Genomic DNA, 16,787 nt, shown 5'->3' with positions numbered 1-16,787 from the left:
TTACTATATGGCAGATAATGTACAAAGACTTTACGTGGATAATGTTATTTAATCCTTATCTCTCCATGATGTGGTCACCATCATTGCTGGCATAATTTTTCAGATGGGCAGCTGAAACTTGAGATAGCATTTAACTCGCTCATGTTCACACAGGTAAGTGTGAAGATAGGATTGGAGCCTAGGTAAACTGACCTCAGAGTCCACACTTTTACCCCTAGCTCACAGGTGATAATGCAGGAATAAATAGCTCAAAAGACATGATCTCACTAATATACCTAGTCCTTTCAAACTCCTGGTGGCTCTGCCTCTCGCTGTTAAGGTTCATGTTTACCTTGGCAGCAATTTCCCACATTTTGTTTGTCATCCTCCAGAAGGGTATGGTTATTGTTTCGCAGTCCTTATATATTTCAATACCATGTATACCTACCTAAGAACTCATTGTCTTGGCAATTTAGCTATGGTGCAAAAAGGTGTAGGCATAGCCAGTCTTCAGAATATTTAAGCAAAACCACTCCACAAGCTATATTTGAAATGCTAGCTCAGAACTGGTCCTGGATTTTCTTTCATGCAATTCAGTGATGGCAGGAAAACAGTTTGGGAAAAGAAAGTACAGTCATATAGTAATGGAAGTGGCTAATTTGTTCTTATAATGCACTCACGGTGTTATTTTCTTCCTTCCTCTAATTATTCCCGCAAGGTATGAGAAGCAGGGTGGGGCTCTTTACTCACCTATATACACTAAGCCAGGAAGGAACTTGGGATTGAAGATTGTTAGGAATGGATCTGGCACTAGATTTCATATTTTAAAGAAAGTATTTTTACCATAATATTCTGCCATTGAATTGTATAGCTACATAGGGAATAGTTTCAGGAGACCAGAACAAAAGACTGGATATCATTTTAAGTATTGAACATCCTTCAATTTTTACCAAAGCCACAAGGACAGTGAAACTTGATGGTGTCGCACAGAAGGGACTAATGTCACACTGGGCTAGCAGAGAGCACCTGATGTGAATGCCTAAGATTTCCCAGCTCGACTTCCCTGTGCCTGACATGTTTACTCGAATGGAAAGGATTTGGGATAAGCAAAACCTTTTCATTTTTATTAATTTGACAGCAAGGAAGCCCAGTACTTTAAACAAAGGGCAGATCAATTAGCATTCAGTAACTGCCCACCCCTACCCCAGCGTCTCTTCTCAAATGCTTGGTCAACATTTCACAAAACTTGAAATCTTTCTTTCTGTGACTTGATTGTAGCAAGATCTTTCAGGTTTCCTCTCTTTTCTACACCTGAACTAGCCATTTCAAATGATCACAAACTCTTTCCTTCCCTAAAGAATACACGGAAGCAATTCATGCAGTTAAACTCTATTTTCTACATCTCACCAACCTTCCACCCTTAGCACATACTCACATGTAACAACTTGGAATGTGAAAGATTTGTCCCCCCCCCCCCCCGGTACATTTCTCCTTCTCTGTCTCCATCTCCACCCCTGGTTGGTTGCCCCATTAAAGCTAAATTCTTCTTAAAGTTAGTTTCAGGGTCCCAGACAGACCACTGATTTACATTACCTACCACTGAGTCATAACAATACCTTGTTTTCTCTTTCAGTGAAATCTCCAAATTATAGGAACCCAATTCCTCACAGTCTCAAGTTTGCAAATGGAACATCAAAACTTTTAAGCTAATGTTATAAACAATGGCAAAAATGGAAGAAAATGTCTAGGTTCATCCAAGATTAACACAGGCTTTGTGAACTATTTTACCACCAATCTCTACTACTGGAGTTTGGTAAACTGGAACACACGTAGTTACCCTTCCCTATAATAGTGACAAAATTTTGGTCTGTACAGTGTCCATTTCCTCCTGCAAAATACAGATTTTCCCTCCAAAAAAGTGTAATAGCATTGGGATAAGGAAAAAGAGTCATCTAGACTTACCAACATAGTAATATATTGCTGTTATCTACCTCATTGCAAGTCCAAAGCAGGTAATGTTTATAGATTTATGTTTACATAAAATCTACTGAACCCGTGCTAATTATAACCTTTATTTAAGTTGAGAAATACGGATGCCCACATGAGAGATACCTTTTAAAACTTTTATTGTAAATTTACAAACCTCTCAAAGAGATGACCTCTGTCTTCTTTTCAAATATAATAATCACGGTATGATTCTGCCTCAGTTATTTGAGGGACAAGAATATAATGGTTACAATAATGGCTATTAGTCCAATCCTTCAGTGGGACACCAGATATATTAAGTACTTTCTATGGGCAAGGCACTTTGCTAAAGGCCTTAAAAACCTGACGTAATTTCACCTCTCCGCAGCCATCCAAGACAGATTATCTTTTCACAGGTATCTTACTAATAAACAAAAGTAATGCTTAAGAAGGTTTAATATTTAGCTCCAAATCACACAACTAAGAAATTGTGACACTAAGTTTCAACTCCAGGTTGTTTGCCTTCAAAGCCTCAGCTGTAACTACTATGCTAAGATAGTTCATCCCACAAAAGCTCATGGTATTAGTTCTGAATATCACATTGAGCAAACTGTATTTTATTTCCCACCATTGTCCTGCTGCGTGAGAAAACTGAAGACGTGTAATCCTCCAGGTTTAACGAGTAGACTTTTCTGCTAGAGAAAATTTCGTAGATCTCTCCGCATAAAAATCAGTCAACAAATATTTATTGAACACAAACGCCATACTAGGAGCCATGAGAAGGGCTGGAAATATGGCAGTAAAAGGGCCCCCGGTCTCATGGAACTTCCAATGATGTTTTCCCACAAGAGTATAAATAGCTACCATTCGTAATTGTTCTGAATAAATTGCGGGCATGACCTAAACACTACACATACATTGTCTCAGTGAATATCATTTAATCCTCACAAAACACTCTCTGAGACTCCACAGGATCTGCAGGTAAGAATACTGAGATGTGAAAGGCTAAATGATTTGTCCCTGAGTCTCACATCTACAGTGTGCATGAAGGGCATGATGAGTTCAGTTTGCCATTACCTCTCCCAAACTCAGATATATGTACTTTGAGTATTTTTCTTTGTCTTTCTTCAGAGATTTCACAGAAGAAGAATGGGTACACGTTTGGTGGATAAAGTAGGAAATCCGGGATGAACCTAAGTTCAAAAATACATGTATCCGGGCGCCTGGGTGGCGCAGTCGGTTAAGCGTCCGACTTCAGCCAGGTCACGATCTCGCGGTCCGTGAGTTCGAGCCCCGCGTCGGGCTCTGGGCTGATGGCTCAGAGCCTGGAGCCAGTTTCTGATTCTGTGTCTCCCTCTCTCTCTGCCCCTCCCCCGTTCATGCTCTGTCTCTCTCTGTCCCAAAAATAAATAAACGTTGAAAAAAAAATTAAAAAAAAAATACATGTATCTACACTAGAGATATTTTCACGTGTAATTCCTGCAAACGAACCACTCACCGTACATCGTTCTCTTCATCGTTGTACTGAAACACCTTAGACACGCCTAACTGAAAATTCTTCATAAGTATGCAATTAGTTATTCCTGCGTTGCTTGCTATTTCCAAATAGTTCAAACTTAATCAAACATGATCATGTTGATTCTTCAAACTGAGTCAATTATCATCTGGAAGTATTATTGTTTCCCATACTATTCGAAGGTTTGGCTTCATATTGCTTAGGTAATGTTGTACATGTTCCCCCTTTCCATTTCTTTTAAAAACTATCCAGAATTTGGGCACAGTGATAAACGTGAACAAATTTCTAACTTGGAGATCCAATTTGAGAAGTGCTACTAGTAAGCGAATATGAAAAAGAAGACTTTTTATCGTGACCATCAACAGGCAGCTAAAACCATAACACTGAGCGTGACAGTTTGCTAACAGTATAAAATATATCAACACAATGCACACACCCTACACATGAACAGCACTCCGTGACAATGAGTTATCACGTAACATGTTATCAGTGAGAAAGGATAAAATTCTAATTCACAAACCCATGAAATAATTGGGTTTTCATCTGTAAAATTCTCTTCTCATGTACTCCACGAGAACTGTTATTTTACTAATAAGGTGGTTTTCGTTTGCCTATATCAGAAGATTGGCCATCATATCTATTGACCCAATGCAAAACTGGCATGTAATGTAATACCAGGGATCACTCCAAATCCTTAATCTTTTCTTTATTTTCCAACATAAATTTGGCAAGGAACTGAAGGGAAAAGAGCATGATGTGGAAAGCAGTCCCATCATATATGTCTAAAGAAGCTTTGTTATCAATCACTTTTGCTCTTTTTTTTTTCTTTTTCATATTTAGACCTATGATACTCACTTATGCCCACGGCTGTAATGAGCTTGATTGCAAGTTCAGGAATTTCACACTGAATAAAAAATGGTTCCAGAATGTAGCGTCCAAATGCCAGAGAAATCACAGCAGTGGCTGCAGGGCTGGAAAAGAATATTCAGGTTAACAAAAGAAAAAATAAATAGCATCTTTGCTAAACTTTTTCTACCTTGAGGTAATGTTATTCAACATATAGAACATGTTAAATAGGACAGCCTATAGTTTTCCAAACTCCACATTTGATTAGGTTGTCACAGATAGTCCAAATGAAATATTGCCTATAACTTTGGTGGCTAGCTTACACTTCACATATTCATGGGAGCAAGACTGGGTGCTATCAGTTTTGCCCCTGATCTCCTATATTGGACTTTTTTTTTCCTTAAAAATTTAGTTTATTATTTGAGATCCTGGCAGAACTGGGCTATACAAGAAGCAGTATTCTTAATAAGTCAACAACTAGGGGTGCCTGGGTGACTCAGTCAGTTGAGCGTCTAACGTCGGCTCAGGTCATGATATCACAGTTCGTGGGTTCGAACCCCACATTGGGCTCGGTGCCGACAGCTCAGAGCCTGGAGCCTGCTTTGGATTCTGTGTCTCCCTTTCTCTCTGCCCTTCCCTACTCGTGCTCTGTCTCTCTCTCTCTCTCTCTCTCTCTCTCAAAAATAAACATTAAAAAAAAAAAATAAGTCAACAACTAAACTCCAGCCACAGCATGAATGGGTTAAGGGTGTAGATCTAATGAGTTGAGCCCAGTCAAGAAAATGAATACAAAACTCAGATTAAAAAAAATAATAATGTTTATTTATTATTGAGAGACAGACAGAGAGCATGAGCAGGGGAGGGGCAGAGAGAGGAGGAGACACAGAATCCGAAGCAGGCTCCAGGCTCTGAGCTGTCAGCACAGAGCCCAATGCGGGGCTTGAACTCACAAACCATAAGATCATGACTGGAGCCAAAGTCGAATGCTTAGCCGACTAAGCCACCCAGGGGCCCCCAAAATTCAGATTTAAAAATTAGTATTAATAAGTATTCATTGAAAATACATGCTTATGTCCTTAACATTATGTTCTTATTTTTCTAGTACAGACAAAAACGTGAAGAGGCAAGTGATTATTCTTAATTTCTTAGAAATATTTAGATGCAAAGTAAAAGTCAAAAAGTAAAAATGCTCTTGTAATTTTATACAACTGAGAAAACATGAATGAGAAAATGAAATAAGTGCAGGTTTATAGTAAATAGGTAAGAAACCATTCTATTTTAATTCTTCAAATATTTCTATGAGAAAATTACATGTGCCTTTAAATACATGTATGTATGAGGGGCGCCTGGGTGGCACAGTCGGTTAAGCGTCCGACTTCAGCCAGGTCACGATCTCGCGGTCCCTGAGTTCAAGCCCCACGTCAGGCTCTGGGCTGATGGCTCAGAGCCTGGAGCCTGTTTCCGATTCTGTGTCTCCCTCTCTCTCTGCCCCTCCCCTGTTCATGCTCTGTCTCTCTCTGTCCCAAAAATAAATAAACATTGAAAAAAAAATAAATAAATAAATACATGTATGTATGAATATATATTCTTTAAATACACAGGCAAGTTCATGAAATTATCTAGTTTCTCACGCCATTCTTCTCTTTCAGCTTCTCTTCTCATAGTTGCCCAACACTCTAGATTCTCAGAAAACCAACCACAACTACGTTCCAAACTCGGCCTGCTTGTACTCAATAGCACCATACTTTTTTTTTCATTTTCTTTTTTTCCCAAGGACCCCCTCTTCTCCCTTACCCCAACAAAAGACTGTTTTTCCTGTTCTTCATCATTTATAAATTTTTGATGTATAAATTAAAATCTGATCACCTCATTTTAGTGCTTTCAAAACACGCTCAGAATATGCAAAAGCCTTCCGTGAAGGCTCCGTCTAGTCTAAGTATTCCCTTCCTCTTAGTTTGCTTCTTCTCACTGGAAGGAGCTGAACACCCTTTACCGGGAGCCCCTACAACTCATTGGTAGTTTTTTATACCCTATATCTTTGTTCAGTCTTTCTTGGCCCAGGGAAATTCCTTTACCCTTCCGGTTGGGTGAGAGGTCTCTGAGTATACTCCCTTACCAAAGCCCATGGCTTCCCTTTCATAGTGCTGATCACAGTAGCAACTTTATCTTCACTATGTGATTTCTTGATTGCTAACTCTTTCCCTAGCATGACCCTGAGGATCATGAGTTCAAGACTGTGTCCATCTTAGTCACTATTATTTGCCAGTGTTTAGTATAGTATCTATCATAAGTAGAAACCAAATAAACATTGAATATATGGTTAATGTCTGAATTCAATCATCTAATGACCCTGCTATGTACTGATATATGATATTTATTTTCTTGAAATCTGTGTTCTACAGATTAATCCTGACAAGAGTGACTTACCCTGAAGCAAAGTTTTAAGTATTTAGGCATCCAGGGTGTTATGAGCAGATGAGAAATATTAAAGTACCTAGGTATCTTGTCACTCCACAAGTCATTCATTACTCTGTTTATTTAGAAGACCAACCAGGCAATGGGAGTCTCTTATTGCAAAGGAATATATGAACCCTTTAAAAAAAGCTTCTAGAGTATATCTGGATAATTTCCTCTGTCAGTACATCCATACACACACACACACACACACACACACACACACACACACACACCCCATGAAGCAGCTGTCTTGCAATGTAAATAACATTTGATTATGAGCTACCCGGGAGCAAGAATTGTGGGTCATTCCACTTACAGTCTCTTTAACTTACCATTCACCATTCAGTAACTGTTTAAGAAATGAATAAATAAGTGAATGAACACTGTATCTGTGCTATTGTGAACACAATGATCACGTTCATCACAACGCCCAGTAATTAGCTAAAGCCATGCCACATATACCTAGCTGAAGAGGGATTCAGGTGCAGCTATATCAGGCTCCAAAGCCCACCATCCTAACAGCCCAGCACCCTGAATAAGTAGTGTCCTCACTTAATGCTTATTTATTTTTGAGAGAGAGAGAGAGAGAGCAAGGGAGGGGGTAGAGAGAGGGAGACAGAAGATCGGAAGTGGGCTCCTTGCTGAGAGTAGAGAGCCCAACAAAGTGCTGGAACTCGTGAACTGTGAGATCATGACCTGAGCTGAAGTTAGATGCTCAACCGACTGAGCCACCCAGGTGCCCCAAGTGTCTTCATTTGAATGCTGAGAATGTCAAATCCAAAATATTGTAACCTTAAACTTTCACTCAAAAAGAATTAAATTATTCAAAAAGAATTTAATATTGTTGTTCAAAAAGAATTTACTGTCTGTAATGCTCAGGACACTGATTAAGAAGTATAATGGTTTCAAAAGTGTGAGGCTTGGTCTTATGCACTTAAAATGCCTGTAGTTCTAATGGGTAAATAGAACATAGACACCTGACACATTGGGGCGCCCGGGTGGCTCAGTCGGTTAAGCATCCAACTTTGGCTCAGGTCATGATCTCGCGGTCCGTGAGTTCAAGCCCCGCGTCGGGCTCTGTGCTGACTGCTCAGAGCCTGCAGCCTGTTTCAGATTTTGTGTCTCCCTCTCTCTGACCCTCCCCTGTTCATGCTCTGTCTCTCTCTGTCTCAAAAATAAATAAACGTTAAAAAAAATTAAAAAAAAGACACCTGACATATTAAGTAAGAACACAAGATATGTTGAATGCCAAATAAAAATGGGAGACTGAATTTTTTTCAGAAGAATTAAGAGAGAAAAGAAATAGAAACTAGGGTAACCAGGAAATTAACTGTGGAAGAGGTAAAATTTAGGTTAACCTTTGAAGAGTAATATTCAGATAAATCAAAAAAGAGCAGAAGGTACATCCTAAGCAAATCCCAGATTTTAGAAAAGGAACAAAATACTTCTTTAACATTATTTTCGTTATAACAGGTTTTAAATAATGCAGAATTGTCTAAAATGAGAACAGACTTAACAGAGAAGTAAATACCAATCTAAGGTCTTTGTTAAAAAAGAAATGCCTATGACTATAAAAATCATGGCTAGTGTTAAATCGATACTTATTAGCTCTGCATTTGCCACTTATGCCCCAAATATTAGGATAAAAGCTCACTGGCGCTCTCAGCTGTGTATGTCTGATTAAGTTTACAGTAAGAACAAGTTTCTCCAGTTATTACCGTTAAGCTCTACAATCAGGATGTGTTAAGTCACATCTTATGGCAGCAGTTACCTTAAGGAAGCATGTTACTCTAAACTGTACACATGACATCACAGGTTTCCCACAATGTGAAAGGAAATTTGCTATTCAGAGTGACTTAGCAATATTTGTTTGGATTTTAAACGAAGACAATTTTTTACAGCAATAAAACATTTTTTTTTTTTTTGGCAACTATAGTTCGCTGATTTGCTTAACAAGAGGAAATGAGTCATTCATGTCAAGTCATTTTTGTGTGCAAAGTATAAAACTCAGTGACACACTAGGTTGTTAGGCACAGAAGTTTCCTACTCACGACAATTGAGGAAAGTTAAAAGACAATGGAATCTACAAGAAGAAAAACTCCACCTACTAGCATAACATTTAATTTTGTCTGGCCAGTCAAAACGCATGATTTATCAAGGTGGATTTTGATGCTTCATATCCTTTCGAGTCAACATACTTTCTAGAAATGTCAGAAGATAATTGAATATTAAAGAAAATCAGACACTTTAAAAGTTTGGCAGGAACAGAGAACTATTGCCAGTGAGAAAACTGCATTCAAAACATTGAGAGAGGTATCTTATCATAGATTTCACATCCTGAAATAGACATGTTTACAATATAGTCACATGACACACATATTTCTAATCAGTTAAAAACAATTAAGATGATTTAAAGAAGGGTGTAATGAATGGATTTATTTTTCTTTAACTGTTTTCTTATCTATGCTCTCACCGTATTATGAGCAGTTCCACCCAGACTCGTACGAAAGCTGGTAATGGGCCAAAGACTTCCAGAATGTATGTATAATGACCACCAGATTTCTTTATACTTGTTCCCAGTTCAGCATAGGACAAGGCTCCTGTGAAGTATTCATAATACATAATACAAATACATAATACATAAATACATAATAAATACAAATACATAATACATAAATACATAATAAAAAAGGTACAAAATTAAAATATTAATTAGTCATCCGAAGGTAGAGTTGTAAACAATATTTATGTTTAGGTAACATGTTACTACATCCTTTGGTCTGAGTGAGGTGTTTATTTCAAGAGAAGTAACAGTCATCTGATTGTTAGGGGCCATCAAATTCCTTTTCTAACTTCCGCATGGTTGAGATCTAGTTCATTCTGTTCAAACAATGTAATTTTATTTGAAGTGGTAAAGACAAACTTCTAAAATAATATCATATTAAGAATTATGAATCTCAAACCTGAGAAAAAGAGAAGATAGATGCCAATAATACCAACCTATTTTTAAAGGAACTACACACCAAGACAAGGAATTATCCCAAATTGACCTTATTATATTAAGAATCCTTTTAATAAATAGTATTTCTGTTGCACATCAAAATTAACAAAATTTATTTGTGCTTCAGAAAAGTATAGACTCTTGGCCTTGCAAGACTTCATTTAATTTGTAGGATATGGTTTGTCAAGAAAATGAATTTTGACTCCAATATTCTATTTCTAGAAAAGATTTTCTTGGATAATTTTTTGAAAAGTACACTTCTGAGTAGTTAAAAGAACATACTGTTTAAAAAGAGATGCTATAACTTATATATATTAGGTAAAATTAATTATAAACATTTAGCCATCTTAACATTTAGCAATGCAATCCACATGGGCTTGAGCAAGTTATGTAACCTCCCCAAATGTAAGTTTCTTTATCTATAAAATGGAGATCTCAATTCTTACCTCATAAGGGAGTTGTGTTTATAAATGCAATATTGGGCTCCAAGGACAGTACTGGGCCTGATACATTGAGAATACCTCATGAAATATGTCTATTAATTTGAGCAATTAACTACCAAGAAAATGAAAAATACATCTTGGTACTATGTGAAAAATTCTATTCATTCCGCAAAGTACTCAAATGTAACACAAATTTTTGCTTGAACTACTTCAGAGACTAGAAGTGTGGGAAATTATAGTAAAGCTTCATGCAGAACTGTCAACATGTATAAAATTTGGATATTCAGTTATATCTTAGTATCGTTGATCCTATTCCCAAACCTAGCTCTGTATCAGAATCACCTGAGAGTAAATTTCCACACACACAAAAGCATACACACGAAAACAGAATCTAAGACCATACCCTACAATTTGTTCGCTACCAAGTCAGTCCAAACTCTCCAACAGAGAGAGCCAAACAAGTCTATTATTTTAAATTTTGTACAGATGATTTTATTATTTTTTTAAGTTTTTTATTTATTTTGAGAGAGAGAGAGAGAGAGAGAAAGCAGGGGAGAAGCAGAGAGAGAGACAGAATCCCAAGGAGACTCCCATGCTGGGCTTGAACTCATGAACCATGAGATCACGACCTGAGCTGAAGTCAAGAGTCAGATGCTTAACCAAATGAGCCACCCAGGCACCCCTATACAGATGATTTTAAAACACCTAGTCTGCAGATTAATATTTGAGGACCACTAATATAGTTTGCCTATTTGTAACTAATTGTAACTGGTTGCAATTCACTCTGTTGGAAACCAGTCGCCATGTTGGTAGCCTGTATAAAAGAGCTTCCCGTATAAAATGTTATTGGAAAGTCTTAAGTACCTCAGAATTTATTGCCAGACAATCAATACCTAGACCTGTGTCTGCTTTGCTGAAACTCCAGGAAGGTTGCCCTAGGTTTAAATTGAGTTCGGGAGGAATGAGATTTTCATTTAAAAGTCTCAAGCTCCATAACCATTTTACCCAGATGAAAAAAGTTCAAAACAAGATGTAAAAATCCATGTATTGACCCCGGCTTTAAAAAAATTGTAAACCAAATATACAGATTCTTTACTCGTAGTCCCTGAGTTCTAGAGTTCTAAGAGAAAGTATTTGTTTTCCTTACATTTTGCTTTGCTTCCTGTTAGGAAGGCACTCCTGTCAAAAAGCTCCTAGGAACTTAAGTGACAAATAAAATGTAAATACAGATAAGAAGATTAATACAGGAGCATGCTCCCTGGGATTAGTAATCAAAGAATATCAACTCAAATGTAACCTGAGCTAGTCCTTTTAACATTTTTTTTTTTTTTACCTGAGCTTCTGCTTGAGTTGATATACTTACGCAGAACCATATTTTCCTAGTGGAATAGCATTTTAACTAGTTCAATCCTCACAGCAATTCATTTTACTATATGTGAATAACCTTTTATTATGTATAAAAATCGAATCACATAGTGGGAGCTGCATGTATAGAAGTATGAAAAGTCCAGGAAATTGGTTATGGTTTTTCCTATCAGACATTGATTTATTCTCAATTTACAAGTACTTGTAGAAGAGTAAAGACTGAGGGTGCACAAAGTTAAGAAGAGCAATGAATAGGTTTCTCTTTGTCTATAAATGTACATGCCAGAACCATACAGAATACCACCAACTCTTTTTAAAAACCTAAAATAATTCTTCTACACATCTTTCTATACCACAGCGTTGTTTTAATGAATTTTACTTCTTCCTGATGGAAATCTGACTTCTCTAGATGAATACCCAAACCAATGCACTAAAACACCACAAGGCCTTAAGAATGAATGGATTGGTACATGTAGGACCAAGAGTTAGTACTTAGTCCTAGAGTTAGGACAAAGCTTTCTGTTAGTACCTTTAAAGAGCAGGGCCTTTTGGAATTGAAACATACTGGTTGCCACGAAAGAGCAGATACATCTTGGACATTTTCCCCCATAGTGTAGATAAAATTTAATTTTTTTGACCATTCACCAGCTTTTGTCACCTTTGTAAGGAACTCAGGTAGCTTTCTAGTAACTTGCGCACCCCGTGAAAGGTATCTATTACCTCTTTGCTGGTAATATCAAATCAACAAAAGAGATCTAGAACTTGAAGCAAAATTAATAGTCATCCTTCTACTACTAGTTCTGTGCAGGTTAACTCAGTGAACCGACGGGCAAGTTATCTACGTCCGCGAAGACCCACTGAACTATAAATGAACAAAGTAGATCTGGGCAAGCACAGCAAACTAGCACCCAGTTCCGGTTTTACTATTCATGTTGCAAACATTTAGGGGTGACAGGGAGAGACGAGAGATTGAAAAACTTTGAAATGCGCTCAGACCCTTGCAATATTCCCACTTATCACAGGAATTGAGTTATGTGCCACCACACGTATTTCCACGGCAAGGACTTTTGAAATAATAGCAGCAATGGACAAGCACGCCAAGTTAAAAAATTAAAAAGAAGACGACTGCCATCCCCCCCCCCCCCCCCGCCGCGGTTTATTTTGCCAATCAAAACACTGTCAAACTTCTGCTGAATACTAAGCTCTGTGTCTAAATAGTCCATGCCGGGTTTCACTTCACAGGTGTTTCATTCGGCGGGCCAGCTGCCAAGATCCCTCAAACACAAGTCACTGAGAACAACTGCCCGGTACAGAAAGCTCGCATCTATTTTCCCGGGTCATCAAAGTGAGCCTTTGCTCTCATGGCCACAGGGAAAAGTCAGAAAAGAGTCTGCCGGAGTCAGGGGAAGAGAGTAGGGGCTGTGGAAGCAAGTCGGTGGAATGCAGGATCCTGCCAACAGTGGACGCTGTGTTTGGGTAGTTCGCATACTTCAACAAGAATCAGAGCCTCTGGCGTAGCCTTTGCCATTCATTCACTCCTTAAAAAGTACTCTTTGCTTTCCCAGAGAGCAAACTGCCCGGTTCCACAGACATACCCCCCCAGAGAAGAAGCTGCACTCACCAAACAGAGACAGGACCCCACAGACTGTCCAGATAATCAGAGACATGCCCACGCTGCCCGTGTTCTGGAGCACGCCCTTAGGAGAGATGAAGATTCCTGCTCCAATGATCGTGCCAATGATGATGGAGATGCCCCTCAGCAAAGTGATTTTCTTCTTCAGCACCACTTTCTCCTGCCCAGGTGGCTCCTTGCCACCCAAAGAAGGCAGCTTCCCATTAACATTCCCCTGCAGGTAACCTCCACTGGAGATGGTGGACACAACAGGCTTTCTGACCATTGTAGTGACACGCGGGGAAAAAGGAAACACAGGAAAAAAAAAAAAAACAACAACAACAACAACAAAACCAAACAAAACCAAACAAAAACAAGAACAAAACCCAAAACTTTCCACTTTGGTCTCTCTTGGTGTGACTGACCAAATCTCTTCCTCTTTGCTTTCAGATTGTCTCTCTCAGGGCTATTGTGTTCACAGGTAGAAACTCAAAGGTGCCTTTTTCTCCTTCCCAGCTCTCTGATTACTGCTCAGAAACACCTGTGTGTTCATGGTGCTCTCGCTCCTCCACCACCTCCGACTCTACCTCTGCGGCTGCGGCTGCTGCTGCCGCCCTATCATTACAGACCAGCTCAGCTTCCTCATGGGCTGGTATTTAAGCTCCTGCCTGTCACACCAACTTATTCCAGCTTAATGATGATGCAAATTCTCCAGGTTTGCATCAGCCACATGAGAAGGCTCCAGCATTACTCAGCTCTTTTTTTTTTCCCCCAAACATTAGCAGCATGTTGCTCAACTGACCTCAGCTTTTCAGAGAACAAAGCACACACTTAAAAGGGATCTTAACCAATCCAGGAGGAGTAAATTCGGAACAGACCTTCCCAGAGATTTAAAGCAACTCCTAGTGAGGGACAAAAGCTCTTCGCGCGAAAAGAAAATGAAAAATGAAACAGGAAATGATCACTGCTTTGCGAGGAGTTTCTTTTTTAACTTACGTATAAAGACATGTCACGCGCAGCTGTTTTGATAATAGAGTGTAACCCAAAGCTGCATTCTTTATAACAAAACATTTTGAGATTTCATGTTTTCTGCTTATTTTTTTTTTTTTACTTTGGGTTTCTGAACAATACAGTCAAGCGAGACTGATTCTGTATGGTTGCTGTCAGACATACCACTGTGAGACTTACTCAACATTAAAAGAGAAAAATTATTTCTTGCTACCAGTAGTAAACTTGTATTTAAAGTCACTACCTGAGTGTGACAAATTTAAAAATCACAGTGACTCCAGAAAACAGCTGTTTTCTGATTCTCATCAGCTCTAGGTGTTGTCCTAAAGTAAAAGATACATATTCTTCATTTGAATGTTGTTTCATTGAATTACCAAAAAAAAAAAAGTAATTTTAAAATTAAGCAGTAGTTACAATGACATAAAACTATGCATATAGCAAAAACTTAAAAAGGAACACATAGAATAATAGTTTGGGAAGGTGATGCTATTAGGTATGATTTTTTTTCTAACATGTATGAAGTATTGTTATATCATGATTATAAATTTAAAATGAGGGGCGCCTGGGTGGCGCAGTCGGTTGAGCGTCGGACTTCAGCCGGGTCACGATCTGGCGGTCCGTGAGTTCGAGCCCCGCGTCAGGCTCTGGGCTGATGGCTCGGAGCCTGGAGCCTGTTTCCGATTCTGTGTCTCCCTCTCTCTCTGCCCCTCCCCCGTTCATGCTCTGTCTCTCTCTGTCCCAAAAATAAATAAAAAACGTTGAAAAAAAATTTTAAAAATTTAAAATGAATTGGAAATATAAGCTAAGATTAAAATGTTTACTTAAAATGGTAAGAAAGGCAAAACACTTTAAAACCCTACTAACTTTCTGAATCTAGTGTCCCTAAAACAAATACCAACAGAAAAGGAATGCTACCTTCCCCTATGATCATCCGTCAAGTTTCTCAAATTCCACATATGAGTGAAATCATGTGGTATCCGTCTTTCTCTGACCGACTTAATTTGCTTAGCATAATTAACCCTCCAGCTCTGTCCATACTGTTGCAAATGGCCAGATTTCATTCTAGATGTCACTTTTGGCTGTGATTGTAGGTGGTTTTAGATGCAGTGGGAAGAATTTGACCTTATCATTATCCTGAAGCTACGTTTACAAACACCATTAAATAGACTTCGAAATGTCTGAACAAGAATAACAAACAAAAAAACTTGTGTGCAAGAGGTGGGGGATGAGGTGGGTGGGAGGTCCAGAGGATGCAAGAAAGAAAGAGCCACCAGGAAAGCAGCATGGAGAAAGAAGGTCAGAACCATTTTCTGTTATTTCGGCACCTGAGAAAATTATACCATGTCAGTGCTCTATCATCCAAATACATGCAGCCGTATCATTTCCTTTTCATATTTTCCACCTAATTCCTATATAATTTGCTTTAGGTATCCCAAGTCAGGGTTTTTATACAGCCCCAATAGTTTTTCCCTGTCGTTATGCCTTTCATAAAGTAAAAATGGGTAGTTTCCCTCATTTAACCTTGTTGATATCCCTAAAAGAGACAGCTAAAGGAAAATTCTCTTCCTCCTCCTCCTCCTCCTCCTCCTCCTCCTCCTCCTCCTCCTCCTCCTCCTCCTCCCTACCTTTTTTCCCCTCACACAAGTGAAGGGAGAGGCTTTTTTGTTTCCCCAAAAGGAGAATAGATTAGTGCTGAAGAAATAGGACTTAAAAGGAGAACACTGGAAATCCCAGGGAATAACTTTTTATCTGTACCTCACACCAAACCACACTTCAATTTTAAATTTTGTGCGAAATGACTGAATTAATAAGCTGAGAGTAAGATCCCACTGAGACGGGAAGTTAGACAAATTCTAAAAGAAGAAAAAAATGTTTTTTTCAATATTAAATAACATTCTCCTCCTTTTCAGTATTTTAAACATATGTACAGAGAAAACTTGAAGTCAGACTAATGGCCAAAAGGATTATTACTGTCATGTAAGAAAGTCATATTCAAAAATTCTGCAAAGCTGCAGACATGAGCATACCTCATCCAGCCACCCACAAATTTGCAGAAAATTCAGGTTACATAGTAAATTTTAAGTTATCTTCAATATTAACAAACCCTTATAATCAACAGTCCTAAACTTATAAACTAAAAATTTATAGTCTTCAAATATGTGTGTATCATAAAAACGAATTCCAAGCAAATGCATTTATATTCTTCCACCTGCTTCAGTCCTTATTTTAAGCATTCCTGTCAAATCAGGAGGTTATCCCAGGTTATCCCTATTTACAAATATATATTTAGTGCTTTTTGTATACAATGGATAACCCCAGATCTCTAAATTATCTTATATAAGAAGCAGATGTGATAGACTGTGGTAGCTTCCCTTTTCTGGTAATAATTTCTGTCTCATGATTATAAATATGGACATGTAATGACTTGGCCAAAAATAATCCTGGGGCGCCTGGGTGGCTCAGTCACTTAAACGTCCGACTTTGGCTTAGGTCATGATCTCGTGGTGTGTGAGTTCGAGCCCCACGTTGGGCTCTGTGCTGACAGCTCAGAACCTGGAGCCTACTTCAGATTCTGTGCCTCCTCCTCTCTGTGCC

The 16,787-nt window shown here is 38.5% G+C and overlaps 1 protein-coding gene across 2 annotated transcripts in view; it reads right to left on the bottom strand.

Annotated features, from left to right (window-relative positions):
- Positions 1 to 14,061, bottom strand: part of SLC7A11 (solute carrier family 7 member 11) — a 92,095-nt gene extending 78,034 nt beyond the window's left edge. The window contains exons 1-3 of one of the 2 annotated variants that reach the window (XM_045055860.1): positions 13,194 to 14,061; positions 9,237 to 9,363; positions 4,316 to 4,431 (exon numbers count right to left, since the gene is read on the bottom strand). In XM_045055860.1, the coding sequence (XP_044911795.1) occupies positions 4,316 to 4,431; positions 9,237 to 9,363; positions 13,194 to 13,470 (520 nt within the window). In that variant the 5' untranslated portion in view covers positions 13,471 to 14,061. The remainder of the gene's footprint in view (positions 1 to 4,315; positions 4,432 to 9,236; positions 9,364 to 13,193) is intronic. The other variant, XM_011281688.4, reaches the window with a different exon arrangement.
- Between the last annotated feature and the right edge of the window lie 2,726 nt (positions 14,062 to 16,787).

This window comes from Felis catus, chromosome B1 (assembly GCF_018350175.1).
Source record: "Felis catus isolate Fca126 chromosome B1, F.catus_Fca126_mat1.0, whole genome shotgun sequence".
NCBI classification, from domain to species: domain Eukaryota; kingdom Metazoa; phylum Chordata; class Mammalia; order Carnivora; family Felidae; genus Felis; species Felis catus.
The sequence above is the reverse complement of the archived record's forward strand: the minus strand, read 5'-3'. Positions and strand labels throughout refer to the sequence as shown.